Source organism: Schistocerca piceifrons, chromosome 2 (genome assembly GCF_021461385.2).
Source record: "Schistocerca piceifrons isolate TAMUIC-IGC-003096 chromosome 2, iqSchPice1.1, whole genome shotgun sequence".
Taxonomy (NCBI): Eukaryota; Metazoa; Arthropoda; class Insecta; order Orthoptera; family Acrididae; genus Schistocerca; species Schistocerca piceifrons.
Window position 1 is genome coordinate 214,443,090 of NC_060139.1, and position 17,859 is coordinate 214,460,948.

Sequence of the window (17,859 nt, forward strand, 5' to 3'; positions counted from 1 at the left end):
TGATCATGAAGGGGGCACATTCGTGCAAGTCAGAATGTTAAATGGGCTCATGCCGCCAAGTTCTTTGCAAATTTGACTTAATTTTGTAATCACAGAGCCTCTCATACGGTGATGATAGGTTCCATTTCTTCGTTCCCCTCTGGCTGCTTTACCTCTTTTGTCAGGTAGTGTACTTACCACAATTCACAGATGAAATGACATTAAATATCCGAAAATTTCGCATCGGCCTTGACTGTGACAATGCCAGCGGAGAATAACGGCGAATTAGTATTTTCGTGCTCTTATTTACCTGACTTATCGCCTGACGCCTCCTTTTGTTTTTGTTTTGGAAATAGAATTTCCACAGCTACACGTGGATTTTATTTTATTACCTTTCGTTTTTTTGCGACAAGTATAGAGGTCGCAGCTCTATTCTAAAGCAGTTACCTCTGCCAGTAGTCAAGTTATCGATCTGGGAACCTGAATCACCACTGGTCAACAAACATTGCGTTGACAGCGGTTTTTATCACACCAGGAAATTGTTGAATCCTTCTAAAACCATGTTTTTGAAACACCAACATCAGAGTGGTATTGTGCTCACAATTGGCGAATATTTTGACAAACAATAATACCGCTACGTACCAAAAATGTTTTTGTTTCATCGTTTACTTAACATATTAATAGGTGGCCTTCGTATGTATTCAAAACGTGTCATAGCGGGGTAAAGTAAAACAAAATAATGTGATTAGTATTAGTACAAAACAGTGGCACATACACTTGAACGGTATGGCCACAGTGAAGCTGTTGGGATCAAAATAAAATTTATATCAAGCTTACCATATCGGCAAAACGTCGAAACTGTGAATTTGGGTCGTCGATAGCTCCACACTCGATACCAAATGCACACATTCCGATGACGTCAGTGGTGAACGACGACAGCAGGTCCTTGAGCTCCAAGTCGCGACTGGGCTGCCCGCTGATGCGAGCTTTCACCGAGTCCTGCAGCCGTGTGCAACACTCCTTCACCAGGAAGAAGTCTCGCTTCATGTGGTCCACGGTGAACACCAGGTTGGTTCGCAGACGCATCTCCTCCCACAAGACGCCGGTCAGGATGAGCATATGCTCTCCCAAAGTGGCTGTCTTCGTCCATGGATTCCCTAGTCTGGAAGAAAATGAGTAATGTTCCATAAACAATGTGACAGCCGTCCTTTAATTTCCTGGTCTGTTACCAAGCTTTCAGATTTCTTATGGAAACCGTAAAGCTTGAGCGAAAAGCCAAATCCGTCGACAGCACGCAGATAAACAGTATAATACAAAGACGAACATTCACAAGCAGTCATAACTCTACAGTGTTGTACTAGTAACGCCCTACTCGAAGCTTCTGATCCTGTAGCAGTCTGCTGGTTGTAAGTGTACCACTCACCTTAACCTGGTTGGTGTACATTTGGCAGCAGTAATGGGACATGTAAGCTCTCTATTAACAAACTGTTATCACAATTCAGTTAATTTACAGCAATAGGATTGTTTGATTAGTAGCAGAGCTGATATCCATTAATCATATTCTCTTCTAAAAACGATCCCATGTTCCTAACTAACATTAACACAGTTACATTCTTAATTAAAAGTATGTACTGTTAATGAGTTGAATAATAACAGTTTAAGTTTTGTAACACCTAGGATTTTATCAGACATCAATAGCTACAATATCTATCTCTTACACGCATATTACTGAAATGACAAATCTATCTCTTACACATCTCAGTCCATTAGCAGCGATAATTCCTCTAGTTATCTGAAATAGTGAATGTAATACAGATTCGGCATACCATCTCTTCCCTATTAACTGTTTGACATCCCCTTTTACATCTTTACCACGATTACAAGAATAGCGTTCAAACTCCACCCTCAGACTCGTGGTTCAACCAATGCGTATTGGCCCCCTAAGTGTGCTCCAGTTCAAAGGCAACCAGTGGCGGAAAAAAGGGTGCGCTGCATCCTGCGATGGTGATGGTACGCTTTCACGGTTCCGTCTGGCAGTTCCGCTCATTTCAGTTAACATTTCCAACAGGCAAACCGACCGCGACGGGAACTCCACCAGGTCTCGTTCCCATATCAGCAAGCCTGGTCTCTTCAAAAACGGCGAGTTCTCTCCAGATGTTACTAGGTGACAGGTCAGTCCTTAAGGCTTAAACCCGCTAGCCGGGCACCGGATAGTACCGTACTCCACAACTCCGAAAATACCGACCTTATTTGAGTGACATGAGAGTTCCGCAGGTGTCACTGTAATGTCTCTACCACCTGCGTAAGCTAGGGACGTACTAATCCTCTGAGTGGTGAGCGGACTGTCCCGTTCTCCACAGTGTTTTGTGCCACAGCCGTTCCCCAACTTCTGGGAAAACGAACCGCAACGTTTCCACGAATTCCCTTGTCCGAAACGACACAAGTCCAGCGCTTTTTTTTCAATTACAATACTCAGAATCAAGTACGGTAATCAAAGTTAAATAAAGTGATGAGAATCATGTGTCTCTCATATCTACAGACCAACAAGCGGCAAATAGTGTGTGCTGATTAATGGAAGGAGGCAAAACAGACGGCTAGTAAACTTTCAACTCTTACTCATGGTGAGTGGAATTTCTTAATATTTTACCTGCTTGGTAGCTACTTATTAGAAAATTATTCTTGTTAGTTTACTCCCTTCTAGGTATCATGGTAGCATTCTATGTGGTTTTATTTTTGAAGTCTGCTATTTGCGAAAATTTGCTGATGAAGAAAGCTGCGTCATTCCCTTCTCTTTTTTCGAAATGAACAAGCCTTTTGTATGTCGACTGCAAATACACTTTATCATTTTAGTTATATTTTCTTGGTGCCTTACAAGAGTCTTCGTCTACCAGTTTGTACAGATCGCAAGTGATGATGCAGATAAAATGCTGCAGAATCGGTCGTGCCTATAAATAAATGATTTACAGCTAAAGCGGTTCTATCTTTTCAGAGTGATACATCCAGGTTGTAGCTGCCCAGACTTCAATGTCTGCTGCGTGAAAATGCAAAGTTGACCCTCCCCCACGCACGAGGTATGGTTAGGAGGTAGCCAGTTGTACCACAGACAGATGTCCCCTTTACTAATACAAACTTTTCATGTAGAACATTTTTTTTCTCACGATGCGTCATTATCGAGATGTACTTGACTCAAGTTAAATCAAATACTCTGTATAGTGCCTCTTTGGAGTTAACAGGTTGTGTCACCTTAGTGTGGCAAACAAACGAGGCAAAAAAAGGCAGACTCATTACCAGCGCGAGAGTTGCACAGAAGTGCGCTACGAGCTCCAGTGGCAGGTACTACAAGAAAATTGTTGTGCATCAAGGAGAGGATTACTGATGAAATTCCGAAAGCTTATATTTCAAGAAGTATCGGCCTATATATCACTTTCACCCACATACGTCTCGGGAAATGATCACGACGAGTAATCAGTGACATTACATGTCCCAATCACCATTCCAAAATGGAAGAGGTGAATTGGAAAATTGTGGTGGTACCAGAAGCACTTGCCACCACACACGTAATGCGTATTACGTAGTATGCCATTGTAAGACGTCACGCAGCCGTGGCTGCCTCAGATCCGTGCCATCGACGCGTTAGTGGTGGCTAAGCAAGTCCTAGACTCCGCTGCGGCGCGAACGCATACAGGTAGCTGCCACCGCGAGGACGGATGGAGGAGAGAGGAAACTGACAAGGAACGAGTCTGGTGTTGGGGAGTGAGCTGGCAACAAGAAGTGGGCGGTCACTAGCAGAGTAAATGGCCATTGGAACTGAAAGCACGCCATGGCTGCTGTGGTGGGACAGCTGGATCAGGGAGGAGCGAGCTGGCCAAATACTTATTGCACGGCGAGGCTGGGACCAGTTCACTTCATTGCTACACTACTGGTCGTTAAAATTTCTACTCCAAGAAGAAATGCAGATGATAAACGGGTATTCATTGGACAAATATATTATACTAGAACTGACATGAGATTACATTTTCACGCAATTTGGCTGCATAGATCCTGAGAATTCAGTACCCAGAACAACCACCTCTGGCCAGAATAACGGCCGTCATACGCCTGGGCATTGAGTCAAACAGAGCTTGGATGGCGTGTACAGGTACAGCTGACCATGCAGCTTCAGCACGATACCACAGTTCATCGAGAGTAGTGACTGGCGTATTGTGACGAGCCAGTTGCTCGGCCACCATTGACCAAACGTTTTCAGTTGGTGAGAGGTCTGGAGAATGTGCCGGCCAGGGCAGCAGTCGAACATTTTCTGTACCCAGAAGGGCCCGTACAGGCCCTGCAACATGCATTATCCTGCTGAAATGTAGAGTTTTGCAGGGAACGAATGAAGGGTAGAGCCACGGGTCGTAACACATCTGAGACGTAGCGTCCACTGTTCAAAGTGCCGTCAATGCGAACAAGAGGTGACCGAGACGTGTAACCAACCAATGGCACCACATACCATCACGCCGGGTGCCACGCCAGTATGGCGACCACGAATACACGCTACCAATGTGCGTACACCGCGATATCGCCAAACACGAATGCGATCATCATGATGCTGTAAACAGAACCTGGATTCATCCGAAAAAATGTCGTTTTGCCATTCGTGCACTCAGATTCGTCGTTGAGTACACCATCGCAGGCGCCCCCGTCTGTGATGCAGTGTCAAGGATAACCACAGCCATGGTCTCCGAGCTCATAGTCCATGCTGCCGCATACGTCGTCGAACTGTTCGTGCAGATGGTCGTTGTCTTGCAGAAGTCCCCATCTGGAGACCCAAGGATCGAGACATGATCCTTGATCCGTTACAGCCATGCGGATAAGATGCCTGTCATCTCGACTGCTAGTGATACGAGGCCGTTAGGATCCAGCACGGCGTTCCGTATTACCCTCCTGAACCCACCGATTCCATATTTTGCTAACAGTCATTGGATCTCGACCAACGCGAGCAGCATTGTTGCAATACGATGAACAGCAATCACGATAGGTTACAATCCGACCTTTATCAAAGTCGGAAACGTGTTGGTACACATTTCTTCTCCTTACACGAGGCATCACAACAACATTTCACCAGGTAACGCCGGTCAACTGCTGTTTGTGTATGAGAAATCGGTTGGAAACTTTCCTCATGTTAGCTCGCTGTAGGTATCACCACCGGCGCCAACATTGTGTGAAGCTCTGAAAAGCTAATCATTTGCATTTCACAGCATCTTCTTCCTGTCGGTTAAATTTCTCGTATGTAGCATGTCATCTTCGTGGTGTAGCAATTTTAATGGCCAGTAGTTTAGTTAGCTCATGAGTTGCGACTACAAGTTCGTAATATACAGTCCTGATAAATAGTGGTACACGGCACCTATTTATTGTATGAGTCCTATGATACAGGAGCCGATGACTGGAAGTACCTATTTGATTCATAGTAGGATCTAATAATGACGGAAATATAACGTTGAAAGTACTCGTCTGAAAAATAAATACTATCAAAATACGGCTGCGATGTTACGTTCCCTTACCTTATCCCCAAGTACGGTAAACAATCAAATTCCTGCTGCAATTGCCGCTGGACATCGCTTCACTCTGCTGCACTCTTTCGTCGATTCGCCCTGCTGTACTCCCAAGTAACTTTGTCAGGCGGTAGACTCGGAAGTATTTCCTCTCGATATCTGTATTACCAAGGCCTGTGTCGTGTCTGTACTCGTTCTCGCTGCAAAAGTGTCACTGATTGCATCCTGCACTTCAACTGTCATTTCCTTCTATTTCGTTTATTTTCTTGTGGATTTCAGTTGGTCGCAGACTGACCAGTAATTACTTTAACTGTTAAAATGTTTGCTTATTGCTGGAGATTACGGCGAGGAGAAATCACAGGTCAGTACTCTACACCCTCAACACCGAAAATATTGTGATAGTGAAACGTCCCCTTAGAAAAATTATTGAATTACTGTGCTGGTAAACCCCTTACGTTATTTGATTTTCAAACAGCTGAGCAGAACTGAACGTACTCAGACATTTCGCTCTTTACTTATTATGATCAACACTAAACTGGCACACAATATTTTTAGCGCAACGCAATCTGACTTTCAATAATCCCTACAAAAGAATGGCCCTGAATAACAATAACCTATACCTTTCATGAATCACTTACCTCACAAAAATCTTCGTTACTTGAACTACTGCAACACAGCAACCAGCATTATTATGCCAGCTAAATAAAAGATTCTAACTACTGAAGGCACTAACAACTGATAGGCATAGTTAGCAAATGAACGATTTTGATAAAGAAGAACAATGTATTTACCTTAATGGTGTTCAAAAGTCATAATATATATATATCAGTTCATGTCATCCAGTCTTACAAATTTACTGTCTCTGATGGACACACGTGCGGATCATCCGCTCACAAAACTCCGCCATCTCTCTCCCCACATCCAACACTGCTGGCGGCTCACCTCCAACTGCTCAACGCTACGCGCTGTCAACAGCCAACTGCCCAACACTACAATAGCGAATATTACAACAATGCCACCTAGCCACAGACTGCACACAGCACAGCCAGTGATTTTCATATAGAGCGCTACGTGGCGTTACCAGCATAAAAATCTAAACAGCCTACTTGCAATAGTACTTTTATTTTGTTAGGGAGTTTCCGGATACCCTAAGACGAGAATCCGACGGACATTATTCCCTCTGTAATTTTGACCCATGTTATTTTTAATGCTATGCCTTTTAAACTGTAAATGTTGGTTGTCACCAGCATTATTTCTCGGATCGCTAGGCAACAATTCAAGCAAATCGCATCAATTAATTTTTTATTACAGTAAGATAAATGACAATATTTAATTTTGAGAATTTACAATGGTGTGTCGCAAGCAATGTGCGACAGAAAAATTAAAAAAACTCTTCAGTATACACAACTCCTAATACAAGTGAAACAATACGGTTCCAAAGTTGCTGCTGTTGGGCTCGTAGAACGGCTAGTCTTCAACTGGGGCGCCGCCAGGCGGTGCGGGCGCTTATATTCTCTTCTACCACACGCCGCTGCGGTCTCTGTATCGTCCTAGAGAGGGGTCGGTCAGCGTACTATTGGCTGACGTTTTCTTCACAGTCCTCTCTGCTCTGCCGTTCCTGACCCTGGTGCCGGCGCTTGAATTTTACACCGGAACAAGACAGAGGCCAGGAGCGCAATAGTACCTTCCTGGAAGGAAGCTGACAGGAACAGCCAGGTAATGACATACACTACTGGCCATTAAAATTGCTACACCAAGATGAAATGCAGATGATAAACGCGTATTCATTGGACAAATATATTATACTAAAACTGACATCTGATTACACTTTCACGCAATTTGGGTGCATAGATCCTGAGAAATCAGTACCCAGAACAACCACTTCTGGCCGTAAAAACGGCCTTGATATGCCTGGGCATTGAATCAGACAGAGCTTGGATGGCGTGTACAGGTACAGCTGCCCATGCAGCTTCAACACGATACCACAGTTCATCAAGAATATTGACTGGCGTATTGTGACGAGCCAGTTGCTCGGCCACCATTGACCAGACGTTTTCAGTTGGTGAGAGGTCTGGAGAATGTGCTGGCCAGGGCAGCAGTCGAACATTTTCTGTATCCAGAAAGGCCCGTAAAGGACCAGCAACATGCGGTCGTGCATTATCCTGCCGAAATTTAGGGTTTCGCAGGATCGAATGTAGAGTGGAGCCACGGGTCGTAACACATCTGAAATGTAACGTCCACTGTTCAAAGTGCCATCAATGCGAACAAGAGCTCACTGAGATGTGTAACCAATGGCACCCCATACCATCACGCCGGGTGATACGCCAGTATGGCGATGACTAATACACGCTTCCAATGTGCGTTCACCGCGATGTCGCCAAACACGGATGCGACCATCATGATGCTGTAAACAGAACCTGGTTTCATCCGAAAAAATGACGTTTTGCCATTCGTGCACCGTGGTTCGTCGTTGAGTACACCGTCGTAGGCGCTCCTGTCTGTGATACAGCGTCAGGGGTAACCGAGCTGATACTACATGCTGCTGCAAACGTCGTCGAACTGTTCGTGCAGATGGTTGCTGTCTTGCAAACGTCCCCATCTGTTGACTCAGGGATCGAGACGTGGCTGCACTATCCGTTACAGCCATGCGGATAAGATGCCTGTCATCTCGACTGCTAGTGATACGAGGCCATTGGTATCCAGCACGGCGTTCCTTATTACCCTCCTGAGCCCACCGATTACATAATCTGCTAACAGTCATTGGATCTCGACCAACGCGAGCAGCAATGTCACGATACGATAAACCGCAATAGCGATAGGCTACAATCCGACCTTTATCAAAGTCGGAAACGTGATGGTACCCGTTTATCCTCCTTACACAAGGCATCACAACAACGTTTCACCAAGCAACATCGGTCAACTGCTGTTTGTGTATGAGAAATTGGTTGGAAACTTTCCTCATGTCAGCACGCTGTAGGTGTTGCCACCGGTGCCAACCTTGCGTGAGGCTCTGAAAAGCTAATCATTTGCAGATCTCACCATCTTCTTCCTGTCGGTTAAATTTCGCGTCTGTAGCACGTCATCTTCGTGGTGTAGCAATTTCAATGGCCGGTAGTGTAGTTTTCTTAGAACTTTCAGGGTGACAATAGAAAATAGTGTCTACCCTGTCAGTATACTGTTTCCTTGATGGGACAGGGTTTCCAAATAGGACATAAAAAGGTCAATCTGCCACCTGTATGCCGCCATCTACATAACTTCCCAAGAGGCTACGATCTACAGGCTAGGTACAAGCTTTTGTATTTGCAATCCAGAAAAGCAACGCGATAGGGTTTATGTACCCATATAGCTAGGAACAATGTAAAGAACAAAGTACGACAACACAGTTTCTTGGGACCTCAGTTCGCGGTACTTGGTTCGGCTGAAAGTCGATACCGTCGTTGCACTGGAATATTCTCGTCTTTTGTGTGTCACTGAAATGGTACGGGAATGTTCTTACTCAGAGGATGTCCGAAAGGCCGTAGTCCGTGGCGAGTGGTATGTGGCACGGACGTCCAGTAAGGTGGTGAGCACATTAACGGTTGGAGACGAGGTCCTGCCAGGTGTGGGTTCAAGGACGGCTGAAGTGATGTCCAGCGAGATGTGAGATCGAAGGTGGCTGACACGTATTCCAGTGAGGCATGGTCTCGAGGATGGTTGAGACGAGGTCCAGTGAATCAGTAACCTGAGGATGGCTGAGACGAAGCCGAGCGAGGCAAGAGCTCGAGCGTGAACTCCCGACTAATGCGCTCCTAAACGAGGCCAGCGTAGGCCCAGAGAAAGAACGAGAGCCGAGTGCGAAATCCGAAGGGCTGCTGAGCGTTGATGGCGTGATTCATGAACGCGCACTGGCTGTAGAGTGGCCGGGCGACGCCCTAAATACCCACTTGGCGGAAAAATACCCGGATGGCATTTAGCAGGCACGTAATTTGGTGGAAGAAAAGCGATGCCTATGATTGCAACGTCGTTTACTGCTATAGAAGCACCGCTATGAGCGAGACGGGCACTACTTTGCCGGCCGGGGTGGCCGATCGGTTCTAGGCTCTACAGTCTGGAACCGCGCGACCGCTACGGTCACAGGTTCGAATCCTGTCTCGGGTATGGATGTGTGTGATGTCCTTAGGTAAGTTAGGTTTAAGTAGTTCTAAGTTCTAGAGGACTGATGACCTCAGAAATTAAGTCCCATAGTGCTCAGAGCCATTTGGACCATTTTTGGCACTACATTGTATGTGGCAGCCGTTGGAATTCAGATGAATGCAACTAGGCATGTTTTTATGTTGGTGCTAGATTGCTTTCGTCAATCATCAGAGATCGTGCATCTAGCGGCCCAGAGTTGTGACAACCCCCGGTACACTCCTCTATTATTGGTGCTGTGCTCACAGGTGGCTGCTTGTGAATAGAATACATCATGCTCCAATGTTACTCGTCATTGGTAGTGTTTCTCTCCCTCGCTCGTCTGAAACCTATGATGCCCTCCTTGTTGTCATTCTGTAACTTGCATTTTTAACTGACTCTTGTTCTCATCTGAAACCTGATACTGAACACTAATGCAATCTTTCCTCCAGAATTCTGTGCGCAGCATTCATGTTCCTGTTCGGCTGCAAAACTACTGTGCAGAATACATTCAATAAATGAGTCAAATTTGGGCTCCTCCAACTCCTACAACCATTCCTTTTCATTTTATTCTCATGATAAGCTTTGATTACTGTTGTTTAAATTTACTTCAGGATCGAATCAGATGGCTCCAAGCTCAGGCCACATGGCACAGCATCACTTTCTTTAGGTTATATTTGTTAGTGGAAATGGGGAAATAGGGGGGTGGGGAAAGGCCAAGTGAGGTGGAGCACCCAAAGGTATCAAGAATGTCCATTTGAAGTAATTCTCAACAACTGCTGCCTCTCACCTAGCCAGCACATTTAGAGAAATTTTCCTGACAGGTAACACTCGATTGCTTGGAAACATGCAGAGAGATTGACTATACCGCTCCGACAGCGGGTGGAGGAGATCCTCGACAGAGCGCTGCAACTACTTCGGGTAGGTCCTCCATTCATACGAAATTGAATTTTATCTGTTCGTGGCATATATATTAACATTTGTGCTCTGGAAGTCACTTTGCTCTGAATGGTGGAAGGTCTTTCTCCTACTTCTGTTATTGTCCCCCTTCGCTGTTCTAGTCCCAAATAATGCTTGCAAAGAATGATTGTCGATAAAACGTTTGTCTGAGCTCTAATGATCTTGCTGTTCTCATTTCGCGATATCTGTGGGAGGGAGTGAAATGTTGCTCGACTTGTCTTCGAGTGTGCACTCTTGCAATGAAAACAGTAATCCTCTTCTTGGTGCACAAAACATCTCTTGTAGCGTCTGCCATTGGAGTTTGAGCCTCTCCAACACGTTGCTGTGTTGATCAAACTACCCCGTGACAGGACGAGCTTCTCCTCTTTGGATCTTCTGTGTCTCCTCTCTTAATCCGACTTGATAAGGGGGTCAGACTAATGAGAAGTTCAGATGCAAACATATAGTTCCAGAGACATCTTCAAGAGTCATACTTCTATTAAGTATAAAGGGTGGTCCATTGATCGTGACCGGGCCAAATATTTCGCGAAATAAGCCTCAAACGAAAAAAACTACAAAGAACGAAACTTGTCTAGCTTGAAGGGGGAAATCAGATGGCGCTGTGGTGAGCCCGCTAGATGGCGCTGCCATGGGCCAAACGGACATCAACTGCGTTTTTTTAAATAGGAACCTCCACTTTTTATTACATATTCGTGTAGTACGTAAAGAAATATGAATGTTTTAGTTGGACCACTTTTTTTCGCTTTGTGATAGATGGCGCTGTAGTAGTCACAAACATATGGCTCACAATTTTAGATGAACAGTTGGTAACAGGTAGGTTTTTTAAATTAAAATACAGAACGTAGGTACGTTTGAACATTTTATTTCGGTTGTTCCAATGTGATACATGTACCTTTGTTGGCCAGCCGGTGTGGCTGTGCGGTACTATGCTCTTCAGTATGGAACCGCGTTACCGCTACGGTCGCAGGTTCGAATCCTGCCTCGGGCATGGGTGTGTGTGATGTCCTTCGGTTAGTTAGGTTTAAGTAGTTCTAAGTTCTAGGGAACTGATGACACAGATGTTAAGTCCCATAGTACTCAAAGCCATTTGAACCATTTACATTTCTGAGAACGCATGCTGTTACAGCGTGATTACATGTAAATACCACTCTTTTTTTTTGTCATCAGTTTACTGACTGGTTTAATGCGGCCCGCCACGAATTCCTTTCCTGTGCTAATCTCTTCATCTCAGAGTAGCACTTGCAACCTACGTCCTCAATTATTTGCTTGACGTATTCCAATCTCTGTCTTCCTCTACAGTTTTTGCCCTCTACAGCTCCCTCTAGTACCATGGAAGTCATTCCCTCATGTCTTAGCAGATGTCCTATCATCCTGTCCCTTCTCCTTATCAGTGTTTTCCACATATTCCTTTCCTCTCCGATTCTGCATAGAACCTCCTCATTCCTTACCTTATCAGTCCACCTAATTTTCAACATTCGTCTATAGCACCACATCTCAAATGCTTCGATTCTCTTCTGTTCCGGATTTCCCACAGTCCATGTTTCACTACCATACAATGCTGTACTCCAGACGTACATCCTCAGAAATTTCTTCCTCAAATTAAGACCGGTATTTGATATTAGTAGACTTCTCTTGGTCAGAAATGCCTTTTTTGCCATAGCGAGTCTGCTTTTGATGTCCTCCTTGCTCCGTCCGTCATTGGTTAGTTTACTGCCTAGGTAGCAGAATTCCTTAACTTCATTGACTTCGTGACCATCAATCCTGATGTTAAGTTTCTCGCTGTTCTCATTTCTACTACTTCTCATTACCTTCGTCTTTCTGCGATTTACTCTCAAACCATACTGTGTACTCATTAGACTGTTCATTCCGTTCAGCAGATCATTTAATTCTTCTTCAGTTTCACTCAGGATAGCAATGTCATCAGCGAATCGTATCATTGATATCCTTTCACCTTGTATTTTAATTCCACTCCTGAACCTTTCTTTTATTTCGATCATTGCTTCCTCGATGTACAGATTGAAGAGTAGGGGCGAAAAGCTACAGCCTTGTCTTACACCCTTCTTAATACGAGCACTTCGTTCTTGATCGTCCACTCTTATTATTCCCTCTTGGTTGTTGTACATATTGTATATGACCCGTTTCTCCCTATAGCTTACCCCTACTTTTTTCAGAATCTCGAACAGCTTGCACCATTTTATATTGTCGAACGCTTTTTCCAGGTCGACAAATCCTATGAAAGTGTCTTGATTTTTCTTTAGCCTTGCTTCCATTATTAGCCGTAACGTCAGAATTGCCTCTCTCGTCCCTTTACTTTTCCTAAAGCCAAACTGATCGTCACCTAGCGCATTCTCAATTTTCTTTTCCATTCTTCTGTATATTATTCTTATAAGCAGCTTCGATGCATGAGCTGTTAAGCTGATTGTACGATAATTCTCGCACTTGTCAGCTCTTGCCGTCTTCGGAATTGTGTGGATGATGCTTTTCCGAAAGTCAGATGGTATGTCGCCAGACTCATATATTCTACACACCAACGTGAATAGTCGTTTTGTTGCCACTTCCCCCAATGATTTTAGAAATTCTGATGGAATGTTATCTATCCCTTCTGCCTTATTTGACCGTAAGTCCTCCCAAGCTCTTTTAAATTCCGATTCTAATACTGGATCCCCTATGTCTTCTAAATCGACTCCTGTTTCTTCTTCTATCACATCAGACAAATCTTCACCCTCATAGAGGCTTTCAATTTATTCTTTCCATCTATCTGCTCTCTCCCCTGCATTTAACAGTGGAATTCCCGCTGCAATCTTAATGTTACCACCGTTGCTTTTAATGTCACCAAAGGTTGTTTTGACTTTCCTGTAAGCTGAGTCTGTCCTTCCGACAATCATATCTTTTTCGATGTCTTCACATTTTTCCTGCAGCCATTTCGTCTTAGCTTCCCTGCACTTCCTATTTATTTCATTCCTCAGCGACTTGTATTTCTGTATTCCTGATTTTCCCGGAACATGTTTGTACTTCCTCCTTTCATCAATCAACTGAAGTATTTCTTCTGTTACCCATGGTTTCTTCGCAGCTACCTTCTTTGTACCTATGTTGATATCCGTTTTACCTATGGCAGCGCCATCTAGCGGGCCAACCATGGCGCCATCTGGTTTCCCCTTTCAAGTAAGACAAGTTTCGTTCTTTGTAGTTTTTTCGTTTGACGCTTATTTCGTGAGAAATTTGGCCCGGTCACTATCAATGGACCACGCTGTATATGCAGACTGATGCCTCGGCCTTGGTACAAGTTTTCATCCATAGCGTCAGCCTGCATATATACATATTGAGCAATTCTCAAGAGCTGGTCTTACAAGTGTTTTGTATGTTACTTCTTTCGTGCTTGAATTACACTTCCTGAGGAATCTGCATCTGCAATCTGTATAGTCAGTTTTACGCAGTCTACTTTAGGTCGCTCTGGACGGTTACTCTTAGGTATTTTACGGATGTTACCTTCAGCAGTAACGCATTTCAATAGGTTAATCGAATAGCAGTGGATCCATTCTCCTGTTTACTTACAGCACACTAATTATGTTTACGTTTAGGCACAACTGCTAGTCCACGCGACAGTCATCGGTCTCTGCACGTCTTCCTGCATTTCGCTGCAGTCTTCAGTTTTCTACAGATAACAGTATCGTTCGCAGCTCGTGGTCTAGTGGCTAGCGTTGCTGCCTCTGGATCACGGGGTCCCGGTTACGATTCCCGGCCCGGTTGGGTATTTTCTCTGCCCGAGGACTGGGTGTTTGTGTTGTCCTCATCATGTCATCATAATCATCATCATTTGTGACAGTGACTAGATTGGATTGTGACAAAAAATGTGCCGTATAAAAATTGGGACTATGCATGGGCGCTGATGACCGCGCAGTTGAGTGCACAACAAAGGAAACATGATTATCATCATAACAGTATCGTCTGCAAACACTCATGTAGCTTCCAGCATCATCGACTAAATGATTTATATTTATTTGAATCAGTAACAGTCCTACAGTACTCTCTTTGGTTACTTAGGAAATTACCTTCACATCTGCCGATTTTGTTTTGCGATAGAACGTGTTGCGTTCCGCTTGTTAGGAGGTCCCGGATCTATGAACTCGTATTTCGCTCACGAACTATAGCGCAGAACTGCATCGAATGCCTCCAGAAAGTCAAGGAAGACGGCCTCAAGCAGGGCGCTTTTGTATGCAAGACTTTGAATCTCATGGACGAACAGAGCCAGCTGAGTTACGCAAGATCACTTTTTTCGCGGAATTTGTATGGAGGAGAAACGTTATGATGCGTTAGCATGAAACAGGTACCATAACTTTACAACAGACTGACGTCAGCGATATTTGCGTACAATTATGTGCACCCGCCCAACGACCTTTCTTATACACGGGAATGGCTGCACTCTTTTTTTTTTCAAGTACTCCGTTCCCTTCGTTACTCAAACGACCTACGATAAACTGCTCCTTGAAAGGAGCAACTTCTTTCTTGTAACCTCCTTAGAGACCCACAGATATCTCATCCGACTTAGACGTCTTCCAACTATTGAGCGATTGTAGATAATCAGCACCGGTGTTCCACAGGGTTCAATTCTGCGACCGATCATGTACGTGCAGTATATCGCAGACGCGCCTACAACTGACTGCGCACAGTCTACAGTGTACTCTGATGATACAGCAACCTTCAGACGCGACATGAATGCAAACATCGTTCAGCGCAGCTCTCTTGTGACGACTTGAGAAGTTAAGTGCCCTCTTCAGCTGAGTGCTTCCTAGACACAGACCTTGGCACTCATATGCCACACTATTCCTGTAGTCCTGCAACCCATTACCATCGCGGGAAGTCCTTTTGAGTGGCTCTTCACGACTCAGTATCCTGGAATTACGATAGACCGTCGTCGAATGTGGCGCCAAATGCTTCAAATGGCTCTGAGCACTATGGGACTTAACATCTGAAGCCATCAGTCCCCTAGAACTTAGAACTACTTAAATTTAACTAACCTAAGGGCGTAACACACATCCATGCCCGAGGCAGGATTCGAACCTGGGACCGTAGCGTTCGCACGCTTCCAGGCTGTAGCGCCTAGAACCGCTCGACCTCAACGGCTGGTGAATGTGGCGCCAGCACGTACAACACCTACAATAAGTAGCCTGAAATGCAGTCGTCGCCTTAACAAGCAGTTTTTTTCTTCTTCGACATTTTTGTAACTGTTACAAGGCAGTCTCTCCACGACTTATCATCTGCGCCAAGTTCTTCATTTCAGAGTACTACTTACATACAGTATCGTCGATTATTTTATATCTTTAAAGTCTCTGTCTTCCCCTAATATTTTGGACCCGACGACTCTCTCAAGTACGATCGTACTTATTCCCTGATGTCTTAAGACATGTCCTACATTCCTGTTCCTTCTACTGGTCTGTGTTTTCTATATATTCCTTTTCTTGCCGTTTCTCCGGAGAGCGTAATTTCCTTTTCTTACCAGTAAATCTATAGTTCCTTACAGAACTGACCTCCAGCATATAAAACAACTTCAGACTTCTTTTTTTCAATACATTAATGTGTTACACATTTCACTTTAAGCAGGTAAGCGAGAGAAAGTTTTGAAAAGGATTGAAATTATGTATCAAGTTTGCTGGAAGTCGATAAGTGCTCTCATTGTCATACGCTTTATGAGTGCAGTCTTGACAATTAGCGTCCCATTTTAAACAAAAGGTAGTTTTATCAAGCATCTGAATGTTTATATCGTCATCTCCTGAAATATGTGTCATACAATGATATAATTTTCCAAGTACATTTAGTGACATATGTGGATACTGTACGCCGAATGAATTATTAATAGAGTAAGTAGTCAGGAAGTAATGCATTAAAACTGCGTGCCTGATGCTGCAGTTATAATGAAGACACAGCGAAAATGTAGTAAGCGGTGAAATTTTCTTCTTTCGCCGTTTTGTGGGAAAGGGGTGAATCAACGAGAAAAAGTTTCGTGACAATTCGAACTTTCGTATCTTTCGTATGAAGTTTGTTACATGTCGCTAAGTGCTCTGACTCTCAAATACGGGGTGAATATACACGCTAAGTCACTAGCTATTGCCACCAAGAATAACTCCGAAAGCATGATAGGAGCTGAGAAGTTTGTGGGACAAAAGTTGCATGGGACAACGGGGGCCATAATATGACGTTTTTTTTTTTGGTGCTCGGTGGGGACGCTTCACAGATATGAAGGTCAACTTTGTTTTTTTAAATAGGGATGCTATAGTTTGGTACATACATTCTGATAGCGACTATAGAGAGGAATCCAGTGATGTGTAACAGTAAGGTCTTTGAAGGTCAACGAAGGTCACAAAGGTGGCATGAACGTCAATTTACAGAAGGTGTTCGAAGTGATGACCACTGGTATCATCAATGCAATTATCAAAAACAGTATCAATGCAGTACTGCAATCTTCTTATCATGGATTGAGTGGTATTCCTTATCACATCGGCACTCATTCGAAACACATGCTCTGACACTTCTCTCTCGCATATCTTCAGGTGTAGTTGGAACGTCTTTATAGACAATGTCTTTTACGAATCCCCATAAGAAAAAATCCAGAGGCGTCAAGTCTGGAGAACGAGCCGTCCACGACAAATCTCCTCCGCGTCCAGTCCAACGATTTGGGAATTGTCCCTGCAACTCATTTCTGGCCATCAGCGAAAAATGTGCCGGACACCCATCGTGTTGATACAACATTCTGTTGCTTGTTCCTAAAGGTTTTTCTTCCAATAACACACCTAATGTTTCTTGCAGGAATGTCCTACCATTAAGATTGCCTTCGATGAAATAGGGGCCTATAATTCTGTCTCCCAGAATCCCACACCATACATTCACCGACCACGGTTTTTGGTGTGCAACTTGCAGCAGCCAACATGGATTTTCAGTTGCCCAGTAACGCATGTTATGCAAATTAATATTCCCATGTTTCGTGAATGTAGTCTCGTCAGTAAATACAAACAAATTAATAAATGTTTCATACCTCTGAATCTTAAGTTGAGCCCATCAGCAGAATTTAATGCGACGCATACAATCCGTACCAGTTAATTCTTGGTGGGGACTGATATGGTAGGAATTATGGCGACGCAGAACACGAACAACACTACTCTGCCTCATACCAGATTCCCTTGCGATTTTACGCGAACTATCACAAGGATCTCGTACCACAGTGGCTAGAGCACACTTTTTCGTTTCC

At 44.2% G+C, this 17,859-nt stretch overlaps 1 protein-coding gene across 1 annotated transcript in view; it reads right to left on the minus strand.

The window, feature by feature from the left end:
- The window catches only part of LOC124775265 (probable cytochrome P450 6a13), an 82,302-nt gene that overhangs the window by 48,459 nt on the left and 15,984 nt on the right, over positions 1–17,859 (minus strand). The window contains exon 2 of the mRNA XM_047250103.1: positions 817–1,141. Coding sequence (XP_047106059.1) covers positions 817–1,141 — 325 coding nt within the window. The remainder of the gene's footprint in view (positions 1–816; positions 1,142–17,859) is intronic.